The sequence below is a fragment of the Xiphias gladius genome, chromosome 24 (assembly GCF_016859285.1).
Source record: "Xiphias gladius isolate SHS-SW01 ecotype Sanya breed wild chromosome 24, ASM1685928v1, whole genome shotgun sequence".
NCBI classification, from domain to species: Eukaryota; Metazoa; Chordata; class Actinopteri; order Istiophoriformes; family Xiphiidae; genus Xiphias; species Xiphias gladius.
The window spans coordinates 22095071-22112134 of record NC_053423.1 but is presented as its reverse complement, the minus strand read 5'-3'; the positions used below and the strand labels follow the sequence as shown (position 1 = coordinate 22112134).

At 41.7% G+C, this 17064-nt stretch overlaps 1 protein-coding gene across 2 annotated transcripts in view; it reads left to right on the top strand.

The window, feature by feature from the left end:
- The window catches only part of pvrl2l (PVR cell adhesion molecule related 2 like), a 304682-nt gene that overhangs the window by 179386 nt on the left and 108232 nt on the right, over nt 1–17064 (top strand). Inside the window, exon 7 of one of the 2 annotated variants that reach the window (XM_040121388.1) lies at nt 4687–5897. The exons of the other annotated variant lie outside the window; for it this stretch is intronic. Coding sequence (XP_039977322.1) covers nt 4687–5315 — 629 coding nt within the window. The 3' untranslated portion in view covers nt 5316–5897. Of the gene's footprint in view, nt 1–4686; nt 5898–17064 lie in introns of those variants that run through there. 2 annotated transcript variants of the gene reach the window in all.

The window sequence follows — 17064 nt, the reverse complement described above, 5'->3', positions numbered from 1 at the left end:
TTTGCATAGCCAACATTCCAGGTTGAAGGCTCTCCCAGGTGCTGCATGCAGCAAGCACTTTTTAATTACTTGTGGATTATTTTCACTGAAACTTGGAAGCATTCTTCTAGATGATGCTCCAACTAAAAGTCCTGCTGACCTTTGTCACAACATTGCAATTTGTTTTAACATTGCAACATGTAAGTGCTGCTTTTGATATATATATTTTTTTGCATTCCATAGAAACAACTGAATTATTCTGGCGACTTTCCAGAGACTTTATGAGCCCACCAATAGGGATCCAGAAGCTCACAGTGGAGATGCTGTCCAATAAGACATTATAAGTGATATACTTCCAGTCTCAGGTGCTTGTCTAAGAGGAATCCAATACAATAAAAAGAATGAATATAATATTTAATACAAAAAGCCAGCTCTTCTGTCTCATTAGGTGGTCAGATGTTTCGATATTTGGAGAAAATTCATTGGTACATTTTTATGTCTTGTCCTTGACCAAAAGCTGCTTTTAATGAGAATTCCCACCGTGGAGTTTTTACAGTTACTGCCCCTGGCTTATTATATGACTGTTAAAACAGTTCTCTGTGTTTATAAGCCTGATTCAGTTCTGAGAACCAAGCAAGGAGAGAGGAAGGAGAGAGGAAGTGAAGGAGATCAACAAAAGATTATTTAGATTCCACTATATTCATACCCCATAGACTATTTCCCCCACCCCCTGGTTGTCTACCTCGCTCCACCCCTCTAACTCTTTCCACCTTGCTTCCCCACATCCCAAATCTTCTCATTTAGATTATCCCTACCGCAGTGAATGTAACTGAGTAGAAATGGATAGTTTTCATGAGTCTCTCTCTCTCTCTCTCTCTCTCTCTCTCTCACTCTCTCTCTTGCTCTCTCTCTCCCTCGCTCTCTATCTAATCTTCTCCGTGTACATGACACTAATACAGAGACTGATATAAGCTCCCCTGCCTCTCTATGACATTTTTTCACCGTGCTTCTTAATGCAGGCAGGCTGCCGCTGTTGATGAGAAATCAGGATGACAAGCATGGCCTATTTTCTTGCTAACGACAGTCTTGCCTTTTTTTCTTTTTCTTTTTTTCACTTTTTTTGGGAAAATATGTTCACAGAACAGTGTTTACTAAAGCATTTCATAAGGCGGTTGACAAAGATTTGACACTGACGTTTATCATGCATCTGGCACATTTTTGTCAGAGCCGCTCTAGGACCCATTAGTATTTTAGATTGGAATAAGTGATGTCAGAATGCCTGAAGAGACCTTGTATGTGATTTAAAAAAAAAAAAAAATCTTTTTCTGCAGAGACATATTTTTAGGATTTTCAAAAGGCATTAAACATGCTGAACTCATGTGCCATGACATGCTGAGCCCAGTGATATGGAGACTTGTACCCATTTACCGTGCTCTACTGAATGTGCCCATTTGATGGAGGATAGTAACAGAAATTGTGTGTTATACAGGTTTTTGTCCAGACATTATATTAAATCATGTCACACCTGAAACCGGCCGGTCAGGAAATTCCTTAAAGGAATAGATAGACAGTTTGGGAAATACGCTTATTCACTTTACTGCGGAGAGTAAAATGGAAGATTGATATCAAGCTCATGTCTGTGCATTACTGTAAGTACGGAGCTGGAGCCAGGAGGCGATTAGCTAGCTTATCACGAAGACTGGAAGCATGGGGAAACAGCTAGCCAGGCGCGGTGTCTTATGGTCTCTGGTCACCTGGCAACCTCCCCGTAATGATAAGACTCCTGGAAATTGCTGCACCTGTCCACATGAGATTAGTATCAATCCTCTCATCCAACTATTGGCAAGAAAGCGAATAAGCTTATGATCAAAACGTTAAACTATTCCCTTTGAGTTCGTTTCTGATTGAAGATACAGATCCTCTGAAAATGCTAACCGATTAGAGCCAGAGATGTCTTTTCTCTTTGCGCACAGTAAACACCCAGCCAATATCTCTACCGGGTCCTTTGATCCTTGAGTTTGATTGAAGGCCAATCATCTCCTCTAAAGCTTCTAGCACTGGGTCCACCATGCTTTTCATTCAGCCAATCACAAACCCTGGCACAAGCTTCATGGTGAACGTTGCATGAAATTTAGTTATGTCAAATTCAAGTCTCAATAATCATTTTTTAATGAAATTGAAGTACTAAGATATTAGCCAACACTTATTGAACAGGTAGCAGCTAACTAGGTCATGTTACATCAGTATTTTTTTTTTTCTTCAAGTATTTCTGCCTTCATTTTTGAGTTTACGTAGGAGAAAGACAAGAAGAATTCAGCTGTGGGGGAACGGTGAAGTTAAGATGAAATGGTTTGATAACATGCATTTGTCAAGTGAGTTACCCTGACCCTTACTGACGGCAGCCAATTTTAGCTGTATTCATCAAGTTGAACCCATTCACTACGACAAAGAGGAGGAGACCGTTGCCTTCTAGTAAAATGGCGAAGAAGTTCCTTTCATTTCTGTTCAAATATCAGTCTTCATCCCACAGTTTTGGACTTTGAGAGAATATTAGAGAGATAGTCAAGCTGCTCCTGCATGTGCACCAATATTTATTGAAAAATGAACATGTCAGCTCTAATGGACCTTTGTAGGAACATTGTTCTTTATAGCCTCTACAGAATAATAGTTTTTAAAGTACTTGATTAACAGAAGGACGACAGCCACCAAAGACCTTTAACAAAAGGCCATTATTCAGCTGTCTCTCACTCAGGCACATGATAAATGCCAGTAATGCTTAAAATATAAATGGCACAATAAATGGCAAACTAACATTTCGGCCTGCACGTTGTGTTTCCATGCCAGTCTGTAAGTTTGCAGAGAGAGAAAACTAGGACAGGGAAAGTTGGATTCATCATCCTTAATGCCTTCTGTCACTTCAGTTGGATATCACCAGACACTGTCCCCTAATTTAGACATCATATCCTGTCCCAAGAGCTCCGCCTCATTCGCCCAACCCGTCTGTCTCACCCTGGCATAAACCTCCTTTATCCCCAGTTGAGACCAGAGCAAGAGAGTGTCTGAAATCAAACTGAGATCACTCCTCTTGACTCTCTTCTCCTTTCCCCTGCTCTCCTCTCTCTACCGAAAACCTCCTCCTAGTTTTCTCCCCTCTTGCTCAGTTCCTCTCCTCTTTTATGGCCTCTCTTTATTCTCCTACACCCTCAGCGTGAAAACTTTGTATAAATCACAGGCTCTCGATCCAGGCTCACTTATACTGACATCCCCCCACTGGTTTTGTTAGCATAACTCATACTTGTCAGCGTCATACAGATCATTATTTAATGTCCAACGTGATTTCACTGAAAGAAAAAAAATGTCCTTCCCTCACTGGTGCTGCCCTGGCTCATAACCCCACACAGTGCTCATTTCAACCAAGCTCAGATTGTTTGATTGGCATTCACTGCTGTGTTTGCCAGGAGTGCTGGCAGAACCTTAGTGTTATTTGCATGAAACAGGAAGGGGTTCAGATTTCCCTGCTGTTCTGCATTCCGCTGCCCCTGCTGCACCCCAAAGAAAAATCAGCATGCCGTTCACAGAAAAAAAAAAAATAGCTGCCCTTGTGCAGTTCTGTACTGCAACACTTCTCCTTGCCTGGTTTGACACTTTCTTTTCTCCTCTTTTTAGCCCAGCATGAATCCTCTCGTATCAATCCTACACTATCTGAGCCAGACCTCTTTTTCTCTCTCATATTCCTGCAGAGAATCCTCTTAAAAATGTCCTGGCACAAGTCTTGCTCCACAGTGTGAACCTTTTACCTTTGTGCGCTGCTGATCAGTGAGATCTGGACTCAGTCCTGGGTTGACAGCAGGTATCCACTTTGCCCCGTGGTTTGACTAGCTGACCGATAAGAGAGGCACAGGGATGAAACAGATGAGGCAGAGGATGGGAGGATGAGAGGGAAGAAAGGGGATGAGGAGTTGGTATAATTAGGAGGCTGGGAGAGAAACACCGGGTAAATATGGGAGGGCTCGAGGGATGTCAAACATTGTGGCGTTTTCCAGGCACAACTGTGTGCTCGTTTCCACTGACCCTCTTCAAATAAACCCTCTGCTTGTCTGTCCTGTGTGTCTGTGTATGTGCGTATGTCTGTTTGGTTCTACTGGGCCGATACCTCTAACCCATGGCAAAAACAGCACAAGGCACAAAGCAAGCCACTTTTTGCCGGTGCTGTAAACCCATCTCTCATGTTTGTTTCAATCTTGGACTGAAACAAGAGCGGAGAGGCAAACTTGGCTCACACCAACATGAAGTATAGTGCAAAGGATCGTTACAGTAGTGAAGGCTTTTCCCCAGCTGGCAAAGGGGGGCGGGGCGACAAAAACTGAAGTGCCAGCAGCTGGACAGACATGTGTATAGAGCAAAATGTCTGCAAAATGCAGTGCAATGAGCCGCTGGGAGCGAGTGAATGAGTCCCGTTCAGCCTGATCCCAGCAATGACTGACTGCACTCTTACCAAGGGATTACACTGAGAAGAACATTACTACACACTTGTAAGAGGATTGTAACACGTAGAAGAAGACACTACTACTATCACTACAGCACATTTACAATAAAAGAAGAACTGTGAATACCTCCTCCAAAACTGAGCAAGACTTCCTTAAAAACAGCCATCAATTCCTTCCCTTTTTTTCTTTTCCTCCACCCATTTTTCCATCCCCTCTGCAGAAGCCTTGGATGATCCGCCCAGTGCCGGCGTTGTGGCAGTCGCCGTGATCGGCTCCCTGCTGGCCCTGCTAGTGGTTGTCACGCTCACTGCCGTTCTCCTGACCCGCAGCCGCCGACAGCAGAGGCGTGGCTACCCTAGCAGCGCGGACTCCATTGCAACAGGCAGCGGCAGAAGCAACGGTGGCGACTATGGCAACAAAGCCCGTCTGCTTTTCAGTGGGACCGGCAACAGCAGCAAGAACGGGACCGGAGCGAACAACAACGGGCCCATTTACACGTATCGGGAGGGCTGCGATGCCACTGGTACTCTGACGGAAAACGCCAATGACTACCACCATCATCATCTCCACCACTCCTCGACTGGCAACCCCCCCTCTGCCCACGACATCCTCCTTAGTGGGGAGATGGGTGAAGCTGAGAGGAGGAAGTTCGACCTGGATGACAGCATGGAGGAAGAAGAACAATACGATAGGTTTGGGGGCGTCGGGGGAGGTGGGAACATGCTACCCCCGGGCTATCACGTCCGCAGAGGCCACGGTGGTGAGGAAGAAATGGACGTGTACCTCGACGACGACATGGAGTCTCAGAGAGACGGCTCTGTCATTTCCCGGACTGCCATATACGTCTGAGGACGAAGGAGAGGAGAGAAAAGATTTGGGCTGAAAATAGGGAAAGGAGATGTGGTGGAGGAATTGGGGAGTGAGAGCCAGCCCCCTTCACCACCAGATAAATCAGCATTGCCTCCATCAGCTAAACACCTACCTGCTTAACATTCAACCCGATTAAAGAGATGCCGTCAATTATATCCTCTCTGCTTAACTGTGACTGTATAATTTTATAAAAAGAGGATTAAAAGAAAAATTATAAAAAGGACACAGAAAGTCAAAATGAAGTTGTTGTGAAGTCGATGAAGGCAAACTTGTGGTGGCAATAGTGCGCTGTGGCTGAATATGTGACTGTGTTTAACTTATCATGGTCAGATTTTTTTCAGTGTCAGCCAAATATGACAAAATGTTATTAAAAAAAAAAATACTGCAAAGAGCAAACAAAAACCACAGCAACTCCGACGCGATGCTGCTAACTGCTACGTTCTTGTTTCTTCAGCTTTGCAAGTGTGTGATTATGTGCCGAGTGACTACATTGTTTGTATTTTATACTTTACAAGAAAACATAATCTGCAAAGCCGCAAACACCGTAACAACTGTTCCAAAATCGCCTTCCTGTTTCGAAATAGAAGGAACAATCCTCCATCAACATGTTGAACTCTGCGTAAAACTTGTCCAAAAGGCTTCTGTCGACGGTGCCGCTGTGCTGCAGACGCCAGCTCTTCTGAGATGAACGAGACTTCACCTGAATCATTTAAAACTTGAAAAGGCCAAACTTGTCATCCTGGTAACAATGATGGAGTTTCCGTTCGTCCCAGTGACGACTTTTCTGGGGCTTACGGTGACTCGGGGTTCCTGCCCCACCCTGTGACACCACCTGGTTTCCTGATGGGTGCAGCTGAAGCGCGGCCACTAAACTGAATGACATAACAGACTTAACAGTGTGTGCTAATGTGTGGCTGGCTGTGGTGTTAATGATGTGCAACATCCATATATTGGGCGCCGTGTCACTATAGCACAGTTGTTGTCGTCGTAGATGTTGTTGTTGTCGTTGTTGTTACTGTTGTGTAATAGTGTTGATCTCGCTAAGGAAAAGATGCACCGGGAGACTTGGGGGTTTCACACAGTTCCACACTGGGTCGGTAATGACTCATTTAATGGGTAAGAAAAAGATGTGCTTTTCTTTGTTTGCAACTCAGTTTTTTCCCCCTTTCCTCTTTAAGTCTCCTCTCACTCTCTCTACATTTCCTCCTTCTTTATTTACCTTGTCTCTGACTTTCTTTCTCTCTCTGTCTTATGTCTCTCCGCTCAACATGCACCCTGCCCCGTTTGTATGTTTTCCTGACGCTGTGTCCCACACACGTTACATCTCTCTTATATTCTGTTCTTTCTTTATTTACATAATGGGTGGCTCAGATGAGTGCCGTAATGACTGTGTGCAGGGAGGAGGGGATAACTCGTATTTATATTCCTATCTGGGTCGCATTCAACCAGGCAAAAATATTCACCGGCTTTGTTGGAGGCTCCTGTGTTTCATGTATTCATTTTCCATGTCCCGCAGAATGTTCTTAGGCCATGTACCAGATCATTCCATGTTCTGTATTCTGATTGGAGAGAAAGATACGGTCCAAGACACATTTCAAGAGAGGATGTCGAAGCAGGCTCGATGAATTCCCGAACTCCCCAATCTTTATTTCTTGTACACTGCAAAACTACAGGTAGCCACAGGACTTTTGTCTTGTTTGTCTCAAATGAGATCCTTCGCTAAACCTTAAACATTAAGATAACGGTATATTGTTCAAGAGAGTTCATTGCACGTGTAAAACTGCGTTTACAAAAAGTTGCATTTTTTTTTTACATTTTAACCACTTGGAGACTCTGTGCTTAATTCAATTTCTTTTTTGAACGGATATTTTTTGCAACACGTTTGCTAATGCATAACAAGAGTTGGAAACTGAGACATAGCTCTGTTTCTGGAACACATTTGCCTTATTGGTTTCCAGGTTTTACCTGATTCATCTTTTTGTTTTTCAGAGCAGCAAATGGGCAGTTTTTTAAACAACTCTTGAATTAAATGACTTTTTTTTTTTTTTAAATGATGGAACAGTTGTGAGGTGACACAGGGAGGCTCTGGGCAGGGAAATCTCTGCAAGACAGGAAACCTCCTTGAAGATGTTTAGAGATCCTGATAAAGGACAAAAAAAAAAACCCTTCTGAGAACAAGGGTGCAGTGTGCAGAGTGTTAGGAACAAACTAGACTGGCACAGCATGCTTCAGCAGCTGAACTGAGGACATCATCTGCTTTTCAGTCTCACTATGTCACATCACAACCTTACACGTAGTTACTTTAGGCATGCAGTGGGATCGTGTGGCGTGTGTTCAGCTTTGGTGGCTTCAGTGATTTTGCAGTTGAGGGTACTGTGAATAAAATCAAAAACTACAACAGTGTGGTATTAAAGGTTTTGTATAATCTTAGTCGGTTTCATTAAAGAAGTATTTTGAGCGTTTTGTAAATGTCAGCGTTAGTGATACTTATGAGAAAGGATCTGATAAGGGAAATGTCAGGGAATGTGCTGATCTTCAACATTGGAAAGAGCAGTACATGTTCAGTGGGTAAAAAGGCCTGTTTACCAAAAATGATCTCAACCTCAAATTATAAGTCTTAATTCATTTTATTTGCTGAATTTTCATTACAATGTAAGAATATAGTGGGATGATAATTGAGATGTTTGTACCCAACATTAATTATAACTACTGCTCTGTGGGTTTAAAATCTGAACACGGACTCGTCCATAAATAGAAAACTGAGATATTTGAAATTTGAAATTCAAACCTCAGTTGATTGATTTTCTTGTGTCAGCTAAACCCTTTTCAGCTCTACTTCCCCGTGAGTCCTGAGCAGGTCCCTTGTTGTTGATTGTTGTCAAACATTATACACTGTGCAATCTGTTATTCTGTAAATGAGACATTTATATCTGCTGTGTAACCATCTTATTTCAGTGGGGACATTTTATCACATTTCACAGTGTATTTGGACAGGTTGCCATTTAATCTCTAAGTAAGTGAGAAACAGCCATACTCTGACTTCTGTTGCCACACATGTCACATGCAGTAGAAATTGTTTATTGTATCACTGCAGTACAGTTTGGATTAAAGTATTGAAGTGTCTTTTCAACTCAACAGGGTACATGCATGATCCAAGATCAAGACTTTTAAACTCTATTTAATTTAAAAAAAAAAATTAAAACTGCTTACAATAATTCATGTTTCACCTAATGGAATGTTAATGATCTTTGCCCTAAAATAAAATCCCTGGCTTTCGGAGGCACTCAGGTTCATCACATTTCTTATTTACCCTCTATGTGACCACCGTCTGCCTCGGCACAATTTTAATCTAAGGGTTTCTCACGGCGCCATAATTCCGAACAGTTGACTGCGATCACAGCTTTGGTGCCTAATTAGTTCCAGAGTCTTGTAGCATGCATGTACCCTTAGTGAGAAAACTCATCGTTAGTCATAACTTTTGTTTTTGCACAACCCATTTTCAATAAAAAAAAAAAAAAAACCTTCCTGAAACAATTCTCTGTGGAAAACTGGTAATTAATTAAGCAGAGCCGTGTTATCAGTCTATAAATACCAGACTCCCACATCTTTTTCTTTCCTCAGCGCATTTCATGAGCACAGTGCAGTACAGTGCTCTTGCTCTGGGATATTTAGCCCCCTCAACAGATCTGCTACGGGGCGTGATCCAAGTATTGCTTAGTTAGGAAGAAGTACGTTCCCCTTTGTCACCCCCATGTCCCTCCAGTTAACACTCTTGCTCACAATCACACCTGGCAGCTGCCCATTACATAACACTCTTGCCCACTGTGAAGCACAACTGAAGGCCCCATTTACACCCAATATTAAAATGTGGTCTGTATCTGGGTATATGGCCTGGATAATGCCATGTAATCCACGGGCATTTTGCGTTTCCACCTGGTGTGTGTCCCGGATTGAGGCGAGCAATGCCACAGTCAGCATTCATTCATATTTAAATCGCTTTTTGTGAGGGGGAGACTTGCTAGCTGCTGCTGCTTGTAGCTTTTAGCGGGCTTGTTTAAGCTAGCAGGAAGTGGAGTGGAGTGGTCTTTCAGCGTGGGTGGAATTCGGTCATGCCGCGCATGTTGCGTCTTCACCTGGCTGAGTTCTGTTCACAGTGCAAGCCAGACCACCTCCACCTTTCTGATCGCGTTGCATTCTGCATGGCTTTACTCCTTGCATTAACACATTTCACATCCAGATACAGATCGCACTTTTTTTGGTGTCTTTGACCCTCAAAAATCCACTTCTACAGTGAATGAAAGACAGTTTGTAATCTGAATAAATGTGATGTCAAACAAAAACAGAAAATGTTTTTGCTAAGGTGTTTGATCTTTTTTATTAGCTCCGTTTAGGAGAATGGAGTTTAAAGGAGAGCACAGAGAAACATCTGAAAGCTTAGCTGAATTCTTCTGTTTCTTTATGTGGAGGAACTTCACAAGAAGGCTAAAATGCAAACTTAAAAGTCATCTAATGAACTAAATGAAATGGTGCTCAACAAGATTATGTATCTTTGATGAGAGCGAATGCGATTTAATCGTCCTAAAATAAGATAACATGGTGTTCTTGAATAGCTCTTTTCGTAGTGAGTGCAAAAGAGAGTCCCACCAGCCTGTCCAGTTGGTTGATAATGGGGTCATGCTAGTCCGATCTTTAGCCTGTCGCCCCATCTCACATTGCTGTGTGCTCTGGGAGGTTGCGGTCCTGAACGCAACCCCTGGAAAGTCTTGTCCCCGCTGCTGTGAGTGTGGCACCCACTCTAAGCAGAGGATGCTGTTACAGATCACTTGGTTCTGTCAGAGGGGAAAGAGAGTGGAACAGAGGGAGAAAAAAGGATGCAGGATGAGGGTGGTAGCTCTCTGCCCAATCTGGGGAATACCAAATAGGCCAGGAGAGAGAAAGGAAGACTTTTTCTTCTCACATCAGAGAGATCGAGAGTTAAAAAAGAACAGAGGCAGAACAGAAACTGAAACCTCAGACCCTGCTGAGAAGATGAGAAGCCATCACCGGGTTTTTTGTAAACCACCTGAGACCAAGTACGTTTGAAACACTGTCAATTACTCACCGTCGAGCCTGGAGTTAGAGATGGGCATATTTGTTACTTGTGGAGCCCAATTGGTCGGCTACAGCGGAAAGATGACAGAGCGTGTGAAAGGAGTAAGAGATTGGCAAGACTGGATTTACAGCTCCGACAAGAAAGCTGGAGGTGGGAAGGAAGCCTCAGAAGAGTATTTTTGGGTGGAGTGCCAGCCTTCAACGTGCCGTTTGGCCGCTTCCACCCAGCGATAACTGACAGTCCTTTTCAACCCGGCCAATTAGTGAAAAAAAGGCTGTCCTGTTTAGCTTTCTTCAGCGCAGTCTATCGGTGACAGATCTTTCTAATTGTAAAGAAATGTTCAGCAGCACTCTAGAGACCCCTGTGCAGGGGTGGAATTGTATATATCCTCCTTTTTCATATTCCTTCTCTCTTTGCTTCAGCTTTAGCACCCAGCACAAGCTGTTCCCTCTATGTTTAATTCAGCAGAAGGCATGAAAGTGTTCCGCATTATCTCTCTGCTTCGCTCTGAAGGAGGAGGAAGACGACAAGATAGAAAGAGAGGGAGAGAGAAGGGATAGAGGGGAACGGAGTAAAGAGAGAGGAGGAAGAAGAGGCCTATTAGTTATTGAGCTCGGCTTTTGTTGTTAATCCAGTTAAAGCCGAGCCTCTGCCAGGCCAGCTGAGACTCCAGCAGATGTGGATGAAGTTTCCTCCTCCCAACACTGGTTAGAAGATGTCTCATTGTACTCTGTAACCAATTTACTTAACACAGCTCCGTCCTGCTTTCCTGCTCCTCAGGATACCTTCCTCCTCTCCCACTGTGTGGCTCCTGCAGTGTTCTGTGCTATACTTAGTGATCCAATTCGTCATGTCTGTTTTTTTTTTATTTTTTTGTGTGTTTCGGTCCAGGTTATTTCAGTTTTTGGGTACGCGTGTTCATATGAATGGCCTTTTATTTCAAATGGATGTCTGCTGTTATTTCTTTACCCGTTCTTTTCATGGTGTGGAGGTTCAGGATGGAGGCACAAGAACAGTGGAATATTCATTCTTTTCCTTGCCTTTCCTCGGATTTTTGCAGCACTTTAGTCTGACTAAGCCTCATAGCCCCGTTAGATTAGCTGAAATACACCTTCATCAACGCCACCAATCATTTTGAAAATGGCTTTGAAGCAGAATGTAATTTAACAATATTAATTTTATAAAATTGTGTTTTTCATGTAAGACATATTGTCGGGATCCTGGAATTGTGGACATTTAGATATTTAGGTTTGGTCAAGTTTGCATACATACTTCTACCGCTTGAAGAGGCAAAAATAAGATGTTTCAACTATGTAACCTAAATGTAAATTACTTTTCTATTTATTCCTGTGCTCATTTTTTTTTTTTTTACCTACTTTGCATTCACTCTCAAGCAAAGCATGTGGTGGCTCAGATTGGTGCAAAGTGTTTCCCAGTCCTGCAGTCGGTGTATTTTAGCTTGTAGTTTGTTATTGTGACAGTATAAAAATTATAGTCACATCAATTGGTAATTCTGTTTGAATGGTTATTGTTCTCCTAAACACAGATATTTGGATATGGTTTATTCTTTTTTACAAAGTCATAATTTCTGGGGGGGGTTTTTCTAATAAGCTGAGCTACTCCACAATCTTTCCTGGTCGATCCTGACAGCTGCCGTAGTACCCTCTAGGGTACATGTACCCCTGGCTCAGAATCACTGCTGTATATGGTACAATATTTATTGCACACTGTTTTCTGTAGGTCAGTTGAAACAGAGGGAAATTTAAAGCAGAAATAACTGACTTTTGGTCACTTTTGTGCAGCTGAAATACCGTTGAAACTGTGAACAGGACTATGATACATTATCACCTTTCAAGCAAGTGTTATTAGGATCAGAGAATTAAAATTACACCCAGCAACATTACTTCTAAAAACCAAAAGTGGCCAGAAATGAGATAACCAATAGATATGGTGAACTTGTTAGCAAACAGTTGCTTATTTACATTTTGAGCAGACAAAGAACAGCTTTAACATTGATTTGGAGTCATGTTTATGGCCACCTGATGAATTTGTTCACTATCCTTTCTTCTTCTAAAAAGCACCGGTTGTAACTTTAAATTGGGTCTTTCTGTGTCAAGTCTGACAGGATCCAGGAAAGTGGTTGCAGCGCTGTCTCAGGTTTTGTTCAGAGTTTGTCTATATAATGTTTGGGTCCCAAAACTAAGGCCTGTAAAATATTTTAGTTCAATTTATTATTTTTTATATTTTTGGCCTTTGATAATTTTTTATAATTTTACACTCAAAAATGCGTTATCTGGGAAGCCATGTTCGGGCATTCATTTTTCGTAAAATATCATTCCTAGCCTCACCAAACTCTGTAGGATGGTACACAAAATGTTCTAGCTATGACGGAACCGGTAAAAGCTAGTAATGCATGCCTATTGTTCTTTTCATAAGGCTTTGATTTGAAAAAGTGCAAAATTCCTAAACAAGAGTGATATTGAAGGGTTTTTTTTTTTTAAACCCATAAGCCATCAATCATTATTTTTAATTCAAATGCAGTCTTTTATTAATTTTGCCAATATTTGAGGCCTTTGCCACTAATGAACATGAAGATGTTATGGTTAAAACTCGGCGTGGTAGCATTTTGTGCTAATTTTCATAGGACCAAAATGGTATGTGGGTCAGTTAGTAGGAACATAAAAATGTACATGGAAATTGCATGATGTATGGTTATTAAGAGTACAAAGTGCCATTGTCCTTCTATTTTTCCTTCATACAAAAATAGACACAGATTTGAGAGATATTTTACCTATGGCAGAAAAACTTCCACTTCAGGATTACATTTTTTTTTTTTTTTTTTTTTGCCTCAGTATCTCCGTGATTATTGAATTTCTGTGTCATAGGAATTGTAAAAAATACAGGATAAACATGTTTTCAGTATGATCCTTGGAATAGAGGGCATTGCAGATTGGAAAAGTGTCCTGGATATTGAAAAGAAGTGAAATATTTTGATAAAATCTCTGGTATAACAGGGAATAAGTGGTATCCTAATGGCCCTCTCGAGCTTCAGTTGGAGTATCTAAATGTGTTTCTGCAAAAAAGGTTTGCTGTGTTTATACAAAATCAATAAAAGATTGTGTTTGCAGAAAAAATAATGATTGATATCATATGGGTGCAAAAATGTGGGTTTGTAATGCCCTAAATTTTCACTTTTGTTTAGGAATTTTGCCCTTTTTTCCAAATCTAGGGCCTTAAAAAAACACAAAATGGCATGCAGTACAGCCTTTTAATGGTTTTGATAGACCGATGTTTGTCCTACAAAGTTCGGTGAGGCTAGGAACAATAATTGTCAAGATATGAATGCCCAAACATGGTTTCCCCAGGTAAGGCTTTTCGAGGCTATAAAAGTTCATATTAACAAGGGCTGAAAAGATTTAAAAACTTAGGATTTTAACAGAAATATTTTTACTGTCCTTGGTTTGGGGACCCATTCATGATATAGACAAGGTTTGAACAAAATCTGAGACAGTGCTGCAACGACCTTATCTGATTTGACACAGAATGTCCCAATTGGTAAAGAACACACCTATTAAGGCTACAGTTTTTTTTGGACCCAACAAAGACACAAACAAATGGTTGTGGATGGTGAGTTTAATTAGAATAGGAATGGTAAAGGTGGGGGGAGATGGCAGCAGGCGTTGGAAGGGGACGGGCAGCCTGACGAGTGAGATGAATGGCAGAGACTGGCTGCAGCAGATGGCTAGCTGGCTGAAGAGTGGAAGGGCTGGATGGTTAGCTGAAGTGGCGTTAGCAGATGAGATGGCTTGGCGGATGCGGCAGGCACTGGGGATAATAGGCAAAGCAGAAAAACTGCTAGCAACAGCACGAGGACAGACGCAGGAATACTCTAGTATGCACGATACTGAGTGGCCGAGAGAGTAAAAGAGCTGACGGAGCAATCCGGCGATGAGTGGAAGAAGAGCTGGGGTTCTTGTACTGCGAGGCAACGAGATGACTGGGGACAGGTGTGGAGCAGAGCCAGGTGAGGAAAGCCGTTGTTTCATGATTGGTTTAATTGTCGAAACTGGGCAGGGTTAACGTTGATGTGATTGGATGGTTAGGATTAGGTTTAGTGGACTTTGAACCCCGCGCTGTTCTGCAGGCCGCAGCCAGGTACTCCTCTGTCTGCTTGTGTCTCTGGCTCTCTTTGTGCCTGTCCATCCAAGTATTTACTAATTAAAATGAGAAAAAGAAAGAAATTCCGCTGTCCTCATCAAAAGCGAATTTCAGCTTTCACTATCAAGGAAACCTGACTGTGTGTGTGTGTGTGTGTGTTTTTTTTTTTTTTTAGTGGTGCTCTGCACTCCTTTTTTTCTAATCAGGATATTGAGTTGTCTTCTATTTAGTCATTTCAAACTAAAAGAATGAAATTTCAACTCCCTTAAGAATCCTGGAGCATTTCTTTAATGAAGTGCATCTAAAGAGCACTTCATATCAGATGTTGCTGACCCCCGTAATTTCAGAATTTCAGATAGCCAAGCCGTTAAAGTGCCACATTCATTCTGAATCAAGTTATCAGCTCATATAACGCTTGCAGCTAGAGCTGCTAGACTTTGATGGTGACCTTAACATTGATGTTCAGACAAAAGTACATGTAGGCACGTCTTGTTCTTTTCCCCAATAAAGCCATTTTTTACCGTTCGTCATAACATTACATTCAGGCTTTAATTTCCACCTGCCTTGATGACCCAACCTCTTTTTATATCCATCTGAATCAAAAGTCTCTTTGATGTTTCAACTTGTGCAGGAAACACTTATGATTTTATCTCATTTCTGGCATCACTTTACTGGTTTTTAGAAGTAATGTTGCTTTTAAACGCTTGTGAACATGAGTGTAACTTTAACTCTCTGATCCTAAATCAATCAATAATAAAAGGATGAGAACCTCACGGAGCTCAGAGATGTCCAGTCAGGATTTTGCATGTTGGCAACATTTCATTGTTTTTAACCACCCCAGGCTGTGATGCTGAAGATCTAACACTAGTGAACCCACCTTTTTCTGGGCAGTGGGAGTTTTTATGATTCATCAGTTGTAGCCTTTCTACATCTGTCTACCCAGAAATTAATTTTTTCGCCCATGGCAGTTCTTGTGCTTCCTCTACTGCAGCATCATTGTGTGATCTAGGCTGTCCAACTTCTGGTTTTTCTTTGTCTCGGTTGGACAGCTGCTTTGAAGTCTTTTGAATCAAGTCCAAGTCAAGTGCCAAGTACTGTAGGGTTGCATCTAAAAATGAATGATCATTATCGATTAATATGCCAAATATTCTTTCAATTAATGTATTCATCTTTTAGTCTACAAAATGTCAAAATATAATGACATCAGACGCTTACAAGGTTTGAGAGCCCATAGTGACGTCTTGAAATAGTTTTGTCTGACCAATAGTCGAAGCTGTTCAGTTTAAAATGACAGAAAAAAAATAAAGCAGTAAATGGTTATAACTGAGTAGCTGGAACGGGCCAATATTTGACGTTTTTGTGTGATTAAATGGCTTAAACATTTAATAATTTTAATCAAAATTGATGAAGCAAATACTCAACTAATTGTTACAGTTCTATTCCAAAGTCTACATCTCTGCTCAGTTGTAACTTAAGGCATTAGAAAAGTACCGTACAGATGCATGATCCTCAAATTTTGGACCAAAAAAACCACTTTTCCCTACTGTAATTCCCTGTAAGAGTATGACTTGGCCAAAAGAATCCATTACACAAGATTGTGCCTAACTATACTATAATTTGATGTACAGTTTTCCCTTTACAAAAGCAAGACTTACCGTGTTCACAGCAGAAGGAAGAGATATTTAAAGGAGCCATTTGGAAGTTTTCTCTTCCACCGAACGTCTTGCAGAAAGCGGGTGGTGGTGGTGATGGTGGTGGTGATGGTCACTTACCAAGCGCCTCAGCCAACATTACATTCACAAGGCAGGGGGTTATAATGTGTCCTCTCAGCAGCGCTACTTCTTCATCCTCTCATGATGGACTGAGGGCAGACTGAACGCTACAGTGACTCACTATCAGAAAGTGACGAGATGGGCCAGGGCTAGCCGGTTAGTGTGTTAACTTCGGTAGAAGAAAAGAATTGATAGAAATAGAAGCAAAGCAAGAGTTAACATTGGCCTTTCCACCACTGAAAACAGCTCTTGGCGAGTAAGGGAAAGAAATTTGATGCTGAACTCGCAGCGTTTCTTCTAGACTGGTAAGTGAACAGGTGGTAATGCTAGCGTTGGCTATGTAGCAATAGCAAAAACTTACATACAGCCCCTTTTAATAAGTATGATTTTTAATTTATACAATACCTTAATGCAGCAAGCTTAGTTTGGACTGATTGGTTCATTCTTGACATACAGGAGCAAACAAACAAACAAAAAAAACAAAGTGTCATCAAAGTATACACACCGACACATACAAAGCCCTCTGAGACAAACATGACTGCTACTTTACTACATTGACTTCCTTGAAAGCATCTGAATTTGAAGGATATTCAACAAGGCCTTCTAGGTTTTTCTAGCAATGGTATAGATGGCCTTGACAATACGGGATTTTCGTGAATAAAATATATCAGCCCAACCCATGGAGATGCCTTGGCTGTCTGGAGCT